This window comes from Sebastes fasciatus, chromosome 16, assembly GCF_043250625.1.
Source record: "Sebastes fasciatus isolate fSebFas1 chromosome 16, fSebFas1.pri, whole genome shotgun sequence".
In the NCBI taxonomy this organism is placed as follows: domain Eukaryota; kingdom Metazoa; phylum Chordata; class Actinopteri; order Perciformes; family Sebastidae; genus Sebastes; species Sebastes fasciatus.
The window spans coordinates 9889127-9903567 of NC_133810.1; the positions used below are offsets into that span (position 1 = coordinate 9889127).

Genomic DNA, 14441 nt, shown 5'->3' on the forward strand with positions numbered 1-14441 from the left:
ATTCATTTTGTAGTTTTTTATATAATTAAGCCCATTTATATAAAAACCAAATCCAATTTTAAGTGAATTGTACTCATATAGCACCTTGCATACACATAGAGCGATATTCTCCCACTATGCACCTTGGACATCTACAAAAAGATCTAAAATGAGATCATATCCATTGATGAATTTAAGGGCATTGTATTGAATGTGGTGATATGTGGTTACCAGCTTGTTAAACAGCTGTTCTTCTGTTTTATTGTGAATTTTTGTATATAATGTTGAATATGTTGTATTTTAATGTGTTGTAATTTTATATGGCCGGCCAGGTCTCTCTTGTTTTTTAATCTCAATGGGAGTTCTTAGTAGAATAAAGGTAAAATAACATAAATAAAGAGAGAGAGGGGGTTAAAATTAAATGTACCAGAAGTGGCATTTGCTGGCATCCACACTTGACACCAACAGAGACACACCAACACTAGCAACCCCTGAAAGAAAAAACTCTCTAACTCTACCTGCCTGGTAGGCCTAGCCTGTAAAAATAGTATGGACAAGAAATGAAAAATGAAATGATTTGTTATATCTGGATTTCCCTTCTCCCTCATTCTGTATAAAGACAAGACAATCATATTGTAAGTTATTTTTTTCTGTCCAGTTTTATTACAGAGTAATATGCAGCACATAGGCGTGAATTTCTGCATTTCCTCTTAAATTAAAAGACACACCGGTTTAACAATAGATGCACTTTTTGCAACTGTGAAGGGGAAACTGTTGAACATGTGTTTGTAGATTGTTTTCATGCTACTTCTTTTTGGTTTGATTTACAGAATAACTTCTCTGTCATGTTATCACCTGGGCAGTTGAGTAGTTTCCCTGTGTTTCCTCTGTTTCCCTGTCCTTTTGTCTCCTGTGTGTTTTACCCTGTCAGTCTGGTCTGTCTGTCTGGAAGGAGGTGTGGCCATCTCCTCCTCCCTCTCCTGGGCGGTGGTTGCTGGAGCAGCTGACACTAATCATCAATCAAGACACACTCTGCAGTATATCAACCCTGGTCTTCCTGCGATTCATCGCCAGATCGTTATCGTCGCCACAGTGTGTGGTATACTTACCTGCCAGCTGCCTCCACTTCCTGCGATACCTACCTGCTCACTCTCCAACATCATTGCTTCTCCTCGGATCACAGTGGACTGGAAACACCATCGGGAGGAACACTGGAACCCCATTCCCCATGCTCCTCGCTTCCTTGAAGACTTCCAGTCTTTAATCCCAGCCACGTTGGACTCTGAGAAACCTTGCCCTGTCCACCATTTAAATGTATTATTTATTAATAAATTCTCATTGTTACAACTTTAAACCTCGACTAGTGTGTGCTGCTTTTGGGTCCACGTTTTGTTTCACCAGAACATAACATTCTCAAAACATTTGGAAAAAAATATCATTCTAACAAAGATTGAGGTTTTATTCACTTTTAACAATCCCAGTGTTTCAGCAGAAGAAATTTACAAAATGAATTTGATTAATATCTTAGCAAAATATTATATCCATAAAATGATATGGCTTAAAAAAATATCCTCCTTTTATAAACATTACATTATACAAAATATGAAGATATGAAGATTTAGTACAACTAAGATTATTTTAAAAATAAATTATATTACATTCATTTGGCAGATGCTCAAAAATCCAAACCAAAATACATTTACACATTTTTACATACATGATTTTTTATTAATTTTTTGTAGCTTTTTTTACATAATCAAGCCCATTTATATAATAACCAAATTCAATTTTAAGTAGAAAAAAACTGATTTTTCGTCAGACATTTTGCATATGCAATATTTTCCATGCACAGAATATAGTGAAAATGTTTAGGATCCTAAATATAACATCAAACTTCAACAAACAAGATTGTTTAATCCCTATATATAAAAAAAAAGAAAGTATTTATTTTTCATTTAACCCATTATGCTGAAATATTGTCTTGACATGTTTTCTGTTGCAAAAAAGGCCAGAATTTTGGGGCTTATTTGTCTTCATTAATCTCCCCGTGCATTTGTCTGTTACCAAAATATCTTCAAAAAAACTGATTAGTTGGACAGAAATTAAGTTGGAAAACAACAGATTTTTGTGAAAGGAAGAATATAGAGTTTGACAAGTCAACAATTTATTTATTTAGGCTATTTATTTGTTGGATTTTGAACATTAACTTTTAATAAAAAAAAAAATAACCATGTAAAGACACTTGAATTCACTCTCAAAAAGATGATTAGCAATTTTTCAGAACAAATTACATTTACAAAAAAATGTGATGTGATTTTACAATATCAGTACAGACAGTCTTTTTTAACTTTGTATTACATTCATTTTGCATATGCAATATTTTCCATGCACAGTATATAAGGAAAATGTTTAGTAAATATAACATAAGAATCAAATTTCAACAAAAAATCTCTATGTAGCAAATAAAAAAAACGTTTCATCATTTCATTGAAATAAAATAGAAAAAAAAGTCCCACCCACTATGTTTGATCTCTGCAGTGCAGACACATCTCAACATTTACTGTACAGAGATGAATCACTCATTAAACTCTTGTCTACTTGTGCTCACACAGCTCAGCAGTGCCTCCAAAATAAATATTTGGAAACCAAAATCCAGGATAGAGAGGCTGAGTGAACGTGGTCTGGACTCTGTGGAGGAGAGTCATGGTTTCAGAGACGATGTAGTAAGACAGAGTACCTGCCCTGTGATCCAGGTAAACTCCTATTCTGGAGGACTGAGGGCCTGAGACGGAAGTAGAAATATTGTTGTGTCTGAATGTATAACTACTACTGTAACATTCTAATGACCAAGATTTGTCATTATATCCAAATACACATTCATTACTGGTGCCTGTTCTTTTAATATCCTTGTATGCAACTGCTATACAAACCATCCCGCTCCATTTCACCTCCCAGTAACAGCGTCCAGTCAGACCCTCTCTACTCAGGACCTGCCACCTTTCATCAAATCTGTCTTGGTGATCCAAATATAACTGTTCTCCTTCCATTAATGTTGCTTTTCTGTCCCTGTCACTCAATGACAAATAGGTGTTTGCTGTATTTGGATCCAGTGTGATTTGACAAGAATATTTCATAAACTCAGCTCTGGTTCTGGGCTCTGCTTGTAAAACATCCACTTCAGTCACTGCCAGAGAGATCTTTCCCCACTCCTCACTCAGAACAGCCTGCAGTTTATCTCTGGCCTCTGACACCGCCGCTGTCACATCCTCAAAGGAGCGCAGAGGAGAGATATCAATGCTGGGAACGTCTTTAGATTCGCTCAGACGTGACAGCGAGGGGTAGTTGTTTAGGAAATGGAGGTGATCCTCTGTGTGTGAGAGCGTCTCCAGCTCAGTGTCTTTCCTCCGCAGCTCAGTGATCTCCTGCTGCAGCTTCTCCTCAAGCTCTTTAGCTCGACTCACTTGAGTTGTCTGCTGGGATCTGATCTGCTGCTTCACTTCGGAGCTTCTTTTCTCAATGAGACGGATCAGCTCAGTGAAGATCTTCTCGCTGTCTCTCACAGCTTCATCAGCAGAAAGATTGATAGCCTCCACCCTCTGCTGAAGCACCTTCACGTCTTTCTCTCTGTCCTGGACTCTCTGTTGGATTTCTTGCCGACTCGCCCCGAGCTCCTTCTGCTTCTCAGCCCTCTCTGCTGCAGCGGAGACTGTGTCATGACCTTTATGATCATCCATGGAGCAGAGATAGCAGATGCACTTCTGATCGGTGCGGCAGAAAATCTTCATCACCTCGTCATGCTGAGAGCAGATGTTCTCATGGAGCTTTAAAGTGGCCTCAACCAGCTTGTGTTTCTTTAATGGAGTTGCATTGTAGTGAGGCTGGAGGTGCTGCTCACAGTAAGAGGCCATACACACCAGACAGGACTTGAGGGCTTTTACCTTCATCCCAGAGCAGTAATCACAGGCCACGTCTCCAGGTCCAGCAGAGGAATGATCAGGTGAAGCAGCTTGAAGTCCTGCTTTCTTCAGTTCCTCCACAACCTCTGCTAACATGGTATTTTTCACCAGGACAGGCCTCGGTGTGAAGCTCTGCCTGCACTGAGGGCAGCTGTGTGTCTTCGTCTCATGCTCCTCACCCCAGTAGTCTTTAATACAGCTCATGCAGTAGCTGTGCCCACAGGGAATAGTCACCGGATCCTTTAGAAGATCCAGACAGATTGAACAGCTCAGTTTGTCTCGATCCAGAATCACTTGCTGCGCCATTTCTCCTCTAGACGACAGTGAATGTCTGAACGACAAGTCTGAACTGAATAGACTTCAAGCAGGAAGAGCCTTGCCTTGTCAGTTAATAAAGTCTGGGTGGGGTTTGTAAAAGGTGTGCTTCATTCCAGGAAGAGGAGCGGTTTGAGAGTTGCTGTGTATCTTCAGCCCTCAGTTATAGTCTGTCTTTCAGATTCAGAACTACAGAATTAAATGGAAGACTTGCAATATAATATATTACTACCACTACTACTATGATGAGTACTAATAAGTAAACATTAAATTATACAAATTATGTTCATGGAGATACTAAAATGACCTATTTTTTTAAACTTTGTGTTACATTCATTTGGCAGATGCACAAAAATCCAAATCCATTCATGTATTTTTACCTACATGACTCTTTTATTCATTTTGTAGTTTTTTATACAATTAAGCCCATTTATATAAAAACCAAATCCAATTGTAAGTGAACTGTACTCATATAGCACCTTGCATACACTTAGAGAGATATTCTCCCACCATGCACCTTGGACATCTACAAAAAGATCTAAAATGAGATTGTATCCGTTGATGAATTTAAGGGCATTGTATTGAATGTGGTGATATGTGGTTACCAGCATGTTAAACAGCTGTTCTTCTGTTTTATTGTGAGTTTTTGTATATAATGTTTAATATGTTGTATTTTAATGTGTTGTAATTTTATATGGCCGGCCAGGTCTCTCTTGTTTTTTAATCTCAGTGGGAGTTCTTAGTAGAATAAAGGTAAAATAACACAAATAAAGAGAGAGAGGGGGTTAAAATGAAATGTACCAGAAGTGGCATTTGCTGGCATCCACACTTGACACCAACAGAGACACACCAACACTAGCAACCCCTGAAAGAAAAAACTCTCTAACTCTACCTGCCTGGTAGGCCTAGCCTGTAAAAATAGTATGGAAAGAAATGAAAAATGAAATGAAATGTTTTGTTATATCTGGATTTCCCTTCTCCCTCATTCTGTATAAAGATATGCAAGACAATCATATTTTAAATAATTTTTTTCTATCCAGTTTTATTACAGAGCAATATGCAGCACATAGGCGTGAATTTCTGCATTTCCTTGTAAATTAAAAGACACACCGGTTTAACAATAGATGCACTTTTTGCAATTGTGTAGGGAAAACTGTTGAACATGTGATTGTAGATTGTTTTCATGCTACTTCTTTTTGGTTTGATTTACAGAATAACTTCTCAAAACATTTTGAAAAAATATCATACTAACAAAGATTGAGATATTACTCACTATTAACAATCTTTTTCGGAAGATGAAATTTACAATTAATTAGATTAATATCTTAGCAAAACATTATATCCATAAAATGAAATGGCTTAAAAGAATATCCTCCTTTTATAAACATTACATTATACAAACTATGAAGATATGAAGATTTAGTACAACTAAAATGACTTTAAAAATAAATTATATTACATTCATTTGGCAGATGCTCAAAAATCCAAACCCAAATACATTTATACATTTTTACATACATGACTGTTTTATTAATTTTGTAGTTTTTTTTTACATAATCAAGCCCATTCATATAATAACCAAATTCAATTTTTAGTAGAAAAAAAACTGATTTTTCGTCAGGCATTTTGCATTTGCAATATTTTCCATGCACAATATATAGTGAAAATGTTTAGTAGCCCTAATATAACATCAAACTTCAACAAACAAGATTGTTTAATCCCTATATATATAAAAAAGAAAGTATTTATTTTTCGTTTAACACATTCTGCTGAAATATTGTCTTGAAGTGGCAGTAGGCAACAATATTTTGGCATAATTTGGCAAAAATTCCATAATAACCTTTCAGCATAATGTAATTCAAGTGATCTGAGAGAAGGCTACACCTCTGCTTCTCCTCGTGGCTCCTTTTACAGGCTTTAGAACATCTTGCCCGTGACGGCAGACTTTGACCAATCACAGGGCATTTCAGAGAGAGCGTTCCTATTGGCTGTTCCACAAAAGGAGATGCGCGTTCACGTCTGGTCTCTGCAGATAGTGAAAGCCTCGGTCAATGACGGAACAACCTACTGAAAAGCTTGCTATTCCAGCATTGGCAGCAACTGCCTACACCTCAAAACAACCCAAAAAAAGAAAGACAGACTTTCAAAAAGACAGTCCAAAAGAGAGTCCGACAATAAGCGGAATAAAACACGTGTCAATATCGGCGAAGCGTTTCAGCGGTGGAGAGATCTCCGGGACAGCATCGGCCTCACGTTGGACTCTGAGCTAGCAGTTCTTCTCCTGGACAGGTAAGCTACTAACTTCGTTTTCCTGTAATATCTAAATGTTTTGTACTGATTTGTTTGTAGGTAGCTTTACCGTGAAAGCAGGCGATGAGTAGCCAGGTTGAATGTACGTTAGCCTTCTGCTAACCGTAGCCCGAGGCTTGCTGCGGCTAATTCAAGTCCATGTTTATGTTTATGTAGCTACTGTAGCTGGATCCTTGAATCACAGTCTGTCATCTCAAAGGGCTTTACAGACCCATACGTTTACTAAGAGAAAGAACGGACGGTAATTCCCATAGAATTGCCGCTATATAACGACACATCACAGTCAGTAGTACTCGATACAGTAACCTATATGAGTTACTCATACAGTAACGTTACTCATACAGTAACGTTACTCATACAGTAGCGTTACTCATACAGTAGCGTTACTCATACAGTAGCGTTACTCATACAGTAGCGTTACTCATACAGTAACGTTACTCATACAGTAACGTTACTCATACAGTAGCGTTACTCATACAGTAGCGTTACTCATACAGTAGCGTTACTCATACAGTAACGTTACTCATACAGTAACGTTACTCATACAGTAGCGTTACTCATACAGTAGCGTTACTCATACAGTAACGTTACTCATACAGTAGCGTTACTCATACAGTAGCGTTACTCATACAGTAGCGTTACTCATACAGTAACGTTACTCATACAGTAACGTTACTCATACAGTAGCGTTACTCATACAGTAACGTTACTCATACAGTAGCGTTACTCATACAGTAGCGTTACTCATACAGTAACGTTACTCATACAGTAGCGTTACTCATACAGTAACGTTACTCATACAGTAACGTTACTCATACAGTAACCTATATGAGTAGCGTTACTCATACAGTAGCGTTACTCATACAGTAGCGTTACTCATACAGTAACGTTACTCATACAGTAACCTATATGAGTAACGTTAGGTTACTCATATAGCGTAGCGACAAGTCTGAGATGAATAGACTTTGAGCGGTAGGAGCCTTGTATAACCGGTAAATAAAGTCTAGGTGGGGTTTGTAAAAGTTCTGCTTCATTTCAGGGAGAGGAGAAGTTTGAGAGTTGCTGTGTGTCTTTAGTCCTCAGTTATAGTCTGTCTTTCAGATACAGAACTACAGAATTAAATTGGAAAACTTGCAATGTAATATATTACTACCACTACTACTATTATGAGTACTAATAAGTAAACAATAAATTATACCACTTATGTTCATGGAGATACTAAAATGACCTATTTTTTTAAACTTCGTGTTACATTCATTTGGCAGATGCACAAAAATCCAAATACATTCATGCATTTTTACATACATGACTGTTATATTAATTTTGTAGTTTTTACATAATTAAGCCCATTTATATAAAAAACAAATCCAATTCTAAGTGAACTGTACTCATATAGCACCTTGCATACACATAGAGAGATATTATCTCACTATGCACCTTGGACATCTACAAAAAGATTCAAAATGCACCAACACTAGCAACCCCTGAAAGAAAAAACTCTCTAACTCTACCTGCCTGGTAGGCCTAGCCTGTAAAAATAGTATGGAAAAGAAATGAAAAATGAAATGAAATGATTTGTTATATCTGGATTTCCCTTCTCCATTCTGTATAAAGACAAGACAATCATATCTTAAGTTATTTTTTCTGTCCAGTTTTATTACAGAGCAATATGCAGCACATAGGCGTGAATTTCTGCATTTCCTCGTAAATTAAAAGACACACCGGTTTAACAATAGATGCACTTTTTGCAATTGTGAAGGGAAAACTGTTGAACATGTGATTGTAGATTGTTTTCATGCTAATTCTTTTTTGTTTGATTTACAGAATAATTTCTCATAAACATTTTGAAAAAAATATCATAATAAACAAAGATTGAGATATTACTCACTTTTAACAATCCCAGTTTTTCGGCAGATGAAATTTACAAAATGAATTAGATTAATATCTTAGCAAAACATTATATCCATAAAATGATATGGCTTAAAAGAATATCCCTCTTTTATACTTTTAAAGATACTGATTTTAAAACATATTTGACTATGATTAAAAATTCTAATTTGCCAAAATCTATTAGATTGTTTAGACATTTATTCCAATTTGTTGTTGTTGTTTTTATTTATCTTTTCCTTTCCTTACATTGTATTTGTTGTATAATGTATTTTATTTTTATATTATTTTTTATACCGTAAAATATATTTGCTGAATTTTTTGTAATGAAACATGAACATATTTATGTAACTATTATATTGAACTTTCCAAAAAAATAAAGTATGAAAAAAAACAGACACACCGGAAGCTGTCTTACTTAATGGCCCGGAAGCAGAATCCCGAGGTGTAACATCGTCTAACTGCATTTTATGTCACAAAGCTAGCTCGTTGTTATAATGTTGTGATACAGGGTTTTAGTTGATTGATGCACTCATGGTAAATAATATCAACACTGAATTAAAACATACTTGTAAGGATGAACAATAAGTTAGTTTAGGAGTGTTTATTGGACAGGACCTAGCTAGAGCTAATTCAACATTACTTAGATCATAACAACACATCTTAAACAACACAAACTGAACACAATAACCTTCACGAAGACAGGATTTATTACAGGGCTTTTGTGTTAGACTGCATTAGTTTTAGCTAGATGTACCTTTTATTAACTGGTAACTGAATGTACATGACTGGTTGACCTCTTCTAGCCTGATATTCAGACTATTACCTTTTAATTTCACTTCATTTGAATCACTCAACACATTTGAGATATGAGTTGTGATTTAGAGGTCTAGACCTTTTCAGTGCATCTTCCTTTAGACTCACTCAGCGATTTTCAACTGGAAGGTAACCGTCAGCTTTTGGCAAAGAAAAGTAGAGTTGTTATTAGAAATAAGAGATAATCTTCAATTGATAGTTTCTGTTATATTTCCTTTTTTTTCATTATTGTTTTTTGAATGATTTTCTTCTCTCACCATCATCAGCATTAAATCAACACATGGTCTGTTGTCGGTAGATGATGATTTAAAAAAGATATTACCTCACATTTTGAGTGTTTTTGAGACGACGTGCAGCCCAGTTATTCCTAAAGTGTGACTGGCGAAGCCTGTAAAGCTTTCTATAATTCCCATTTTATTCCTGCATGATTGTTGTGGAATGTTCAAAAGTTGTGTAATAAATCTGAAAGTAAAACATTCTGCTGAAATATTGTCTTGAACATGATTTTCATTTGCAAAAAAAAGACCCCAACATTTTACAAATTTAAAATCATTCCAAAATTGTGTTGTTTCTGGTGAAATCCACCAGAAAGTGGAAGTTATTTTATTGCCTTCATTAATCTCCCTGTGTGTTTGTCTGTTACCAAAATATCTTGAAAACTGATTGATTAGAAAGAAATGAAGTAGGAAAAGGACACATTTTTTTTGTTGATACTCGGACAGTGAAATGAAGAATATAGAATATAGATTAGTCAACAATTTATTTATTTATTTGTAGGATTTTTAACATTTATTTTCATTAATGTATCAAAATAATTGTTATCATGAAAGTACATTTGAATTCTTTCTTTAAAAAAAAGATTACCAAACTATTTTTCAAAAGGTTACATTTAAAATGATCCCAGTTTTCTGGTACTCGTACTTTTCTGGGTACATTAAAATAAAAGTTGCCTATTTTAACAGCAGCACAGTATGCAGAAAATAAACATTACATTATACAAATTATGAAGATATGAAGATTTAGTACCACTAAAATTATTTTAAAGAGAAATTATATTACATTCATTTGGCAGATGCTCAAAAATCCAAACCATCCAAATACATTTATACATTTTTACATACATGACTGTTTAATTCACTTTGTAGTTTTTACATAATTAAGCCCTTGTATATAATAACCAAATTCAACTTTGAGTAGTACAAAAACATATTTTTCGTCAGACATTTTGCATATGCAATACTTTCCATGCACAGTATATACTGAAAATGTTTAGTAGCCTAAATATAACATCAAACTTCAAGAAACAAGATTGTTTAATCCTTATATATATAAAAAAGAAAGTATTTATTTTTCATTTAACACATTCTGCTGAAATATTGTCTTGATATGTTTTCTGTTGCAAAAAAAGCCAAAGTTTTGGAGCTTATTTGTCTTCATTAATCTCCCCGTGTGTTTGTCTGTTACCAAAATATCTTGAAAAAAACTGATTAGTTTGACAGAAATTTAGTTGGAAAACAACAGATTTTTGTGAAAGGAAGAATATAGAGCGTATTGTCAGTGCAATTTTTAAAAAGAATATAAGTTTGCTGATATAATGGTAACAAGTCAATAATTTATTTAGGGTATTTATTTGTCGGATTTTGTACATTAACTTTTAATATTTTTTTTTTAACCATGTAAAGACGCTTGAATTCACTCTTAAAAAGATGATTAGCTATTTTTCAGAAGGGGTTACATTTACAAAAAAAGGTGATGTGATTTTACAATATCAGCACAGACAGCAGTATGTAGAGTACTAAAAAGTAAACATTAGTCTTTTTTAACTTTATATTACATTAATTTTGGATATACAATATTGTCCATGCACAGTATATAAGGAACATGTTTAGTAAATATAACATAAGAATCAAATTTCAACAAACAATCTCTATGTAGCAAATAAAATCATTTCATTGAATTAAAATAGAAGAAAAAAGTCCCACCCACTATGTTTGATCTCTGCAGTGCAGACACACCTCAACATTTACTGTACAGAGATGAATCACTCATTAAACTCTTGTCTACTTGAGCTCACACAGCTCAGCAGTGCCTCCATCACCATATCGAAACCAAAATCCAGCATAGAGAGGCTGAGTGAACGTGGTCTGGACTCTGTGGAGGAGAGTCATGGTTCCAGAGATGCTGTAGTAAGACAGAGTACCTGCTCTGTGATCCAGGTAAACTCCTATTCTGGAGGACTGAGGGCCTGAGACGGAAGTAGAAATATTGTTGTGAAGGAATATATAACTACTACTGTCACATTCTAATGACCAAGATTTGTCATTTAATCCAAATCCACGTTCATTAAAGATGCCTTTTCTTCTAATATCCTTGTATGCAACTGCTATACAAACTCTCCCACTCCGTTTCACCTCCCAGTAACAGCGTCCAGTCAGACCCTCTCTACTCAGGACCTGACTACATATATCAAATCTGTCTTGGTGATCCAAATATAACTGGTTTCCTATCATTACTGTTGCTTTTCTGTCCCTGTCACTCAATGACAAACGTTTGTATGCTGTATTTGGATCCAGTGTGATTTGACAAGAATATTTCATAAACTCAGCTCTGGTTCTGGGCTCTGCTTGTAAAACATCCACTTCAGTCACTGCCAGAGAGATCTTTCCCCACTCCTCACTCAGAACAGCCTGCAGTTTATCTCTGACCTCTGACACCGCCGCTGTCACATCCTCAAAGGAGCGCAGAGGACAGATATCAATGCTGGGAACGTCTTTAGATTCGCTCAGACGTGACAGCGAGGGGTAGTTGTTTAGGAAATGGAGGTGATCCTCTGTGTGTGAGAGCGTCTCCAGCTCAGTGTCTTTCCTCCGCAGCTCAGTGATCTCCTGCTGCAGCTTCTCCTCAAGCTCTTTAGCTCGACTCACTTGAGTTGTCTGCTGGGATCTGATCTGCTGCTTCACTTCGGAGCTTCTTTTCTTAATGAGACGGATCAGCTCAGTGAAGATCTTCTCACTGTCTCTCACAGCTTCATCAGCAGAAAGATTGATAGCCTCCACCCTCTGCTGAAGCACCTTCACGTCTTTCTCTCTGTCCTGGACTCTCTGTTGGATTTCTTGCCGACTCGCCCCGAGCTCCGTCTGCCTCTCAGCCCTCTCTGCTGCAGCGGAGACTGTGTCATGACCTTTATGATCATCCATGGAGCAGAGATAGCAGATGCACTTCTGATCAGTGCGGCAGAAAATCTTCATCACCTCGTCATGCTGAGAGCAGATGTTCTCCTGGAGCTTTAAAGTGGCCTCAACCAGCTTGTGTTTCTTTAATGGAGCTAAATTGTAGTGAGGCTGGAGGTGCTGCTCACAGTAAGAGGCCATACACACCAGACAGGACTTGAGGGCTTTCACCTTCATCCCAGAGCAGTAATCACAGGTCACGTCTCCAGGTCCAGCAGAGGAATGATCAGGTGAAGCAGCTTGAAGTCCTGCTTTCTTCACATCCTCCACAACCTCTGCTAATATGGTATTTTTCACCAGGACAGGTCTCGGTGTGAAGCTCTGCCTGCACTGAGGGCAGCTGTGTGTCTTCGTCTCATGCTCCTCACCCCAGTAGTCTTTAATACAGCTCATGCAGTAGCTGTGCCCACAGGGAATAGCCACCGGATCCTTTAGAAGATCCAGACAGATTGAACAGCTCAGTTTGTCTCGATCCAGAATCACTTGCTGCGCCATTTCTCCTCTTGACGACAGTGAATGTCTGTAAGTTTCACTCTCTGTTACCAGATAAATGCTGTGCTCATTTCCTCAATGTTTGTCCACTGATCTGCAGTGTATGAGCGTTGCAGCTCTTACATTTGATCACATGGTGTTTGCACCCATCTGTAAACGGGCAGATCTGTGAAAGGGGAGGGAATGACAAGTCTGAGCTGTATAGACTTTGAGCGGGAGGAGCCTTGCCTTGCCAGTAAATAAAGTCTGGGTGGGGTTTGTGAAAGTTGTGCTTCATTTCAGGAAGTGGAGCAGTTTGAGAGTTTCTGTGTGTCTTTAGTCCTCAGTTATAGTCTGTCTTTCAGATACAGATGTAATATATTACTACCACTACTACTATGATGAGTACTAATAAGTAAACATTAAATTAGACAAATTATGTTCATGGAGATACTAAAATGACCTATTTTCTTAAACTTTGTTTTATATTCATTTGGCAGATGCACAAAAATCCCAATCCATTTATGTATTTTTACATACATGACTCTTTTATTCATTTTGTAGTTTTTTATATAATTAAGCCCATTTATATAAAAACCAAATCCAATTTTAAGTGAACTGTACTCATATAGCACCTTGCATACACATAGAGCGATATTCTCCCACTATGCACCTTGGACATCTACAAAAAGATCTAAAATGAGATCATATCCATTGACGAATTTAAGGGCATCATATTGAATGTGGTGATATGTGGTTACCAGCGTGTTAAACAGCTGTTCTTCAGTTTTATGGTGAATTTTTGTATATAATGTTGAATATGTTGTATTTTAATGTGTTGTAATTTTATATGGCCGGCCAGGTCTCTCTTGTTTTTTAATCTCAATGGGAGTTCTTAGTAGAATAAAGGTAAAATAACATAAATAAAGAGAGAGAGGGGGTTAAAATTAAATGTACCAGAAGTGGCATTTGCTGGCATCCACACTTGACACCAACAGAGACACACCAACACTAGCAACCCCTGAAAGAAAAAACTCTCTAACTCTACCTGCCTGGTAGGCCTAGCCTGTAAAAATAGTATGGACAAGAAATGAAAAATGAAATGATTTGTTATATCTGGATTTCCCTTCTCCCTCATTCTGTATAAAGACAAGACAATCATATTGTAAGTTATTTTTTTCTGTCCAGTTTTATTACAGAGTAATATGCAGCACATAGGCGTGAATTTCTACATTTCCTCGTAAATTAAAAGACACACCGGTTTAACAATAGATGCACTTTTTGCAACTGTGAAGGGGAAACTGTTGAACATGTGTTTGTAGATTGTTTTCATGCTACTTCTTTTTGGTTTGATTTACAGAATAACTTCTCTGTCATGTTATCACCTGGGCAGTTGAGTAGTTTCCCTGTGTTTCCTCTGTTTCCCTGTCCTTTTGTCTCCTGTGTGTTTTACCCTGTCAGTCTGGTCTGTCTGTCT

General features: G+C 36.6%; 2 protein-coding genes across 2 annotated transcripts; both read right to left on the bottom strand.

Moving 5' to 3' along the window:
* Positions 1–2142: 2142 nt before the first annotated feature.
* LOC141752949 (tripartite motif-containing protein 16-like) lies at positions 2143–4262 on the bottom strand. The gene has a single exon (XM_074611235.1). It carries the CDS (start codon positions 4239–4241, stop codon positions 2574–2576), a length of 1668 nt encoding a protein of 555 aa, XP_074467336.1. The 5' UTR covers positions 4242–4262; the 3' UTR covers positions 2143–2573.
* Positions 4263–11323: 7061 nt separating this feature from the next.
* On the bottom strand, positions 11324–12988 carry LOC141752574 (tripartite motif-containing protein 16-like). Its single transcript, XM_074610606.1, has one exon. The coding sequence runs from the start codon at positions 12986–12988 to the stop codon at positions 11324–11326; it is 1665 nt and encodes a 554-aa protein (XP_074466707.1).
* Positions 12989–14441: the final 1453 nt, after the last annotated feature.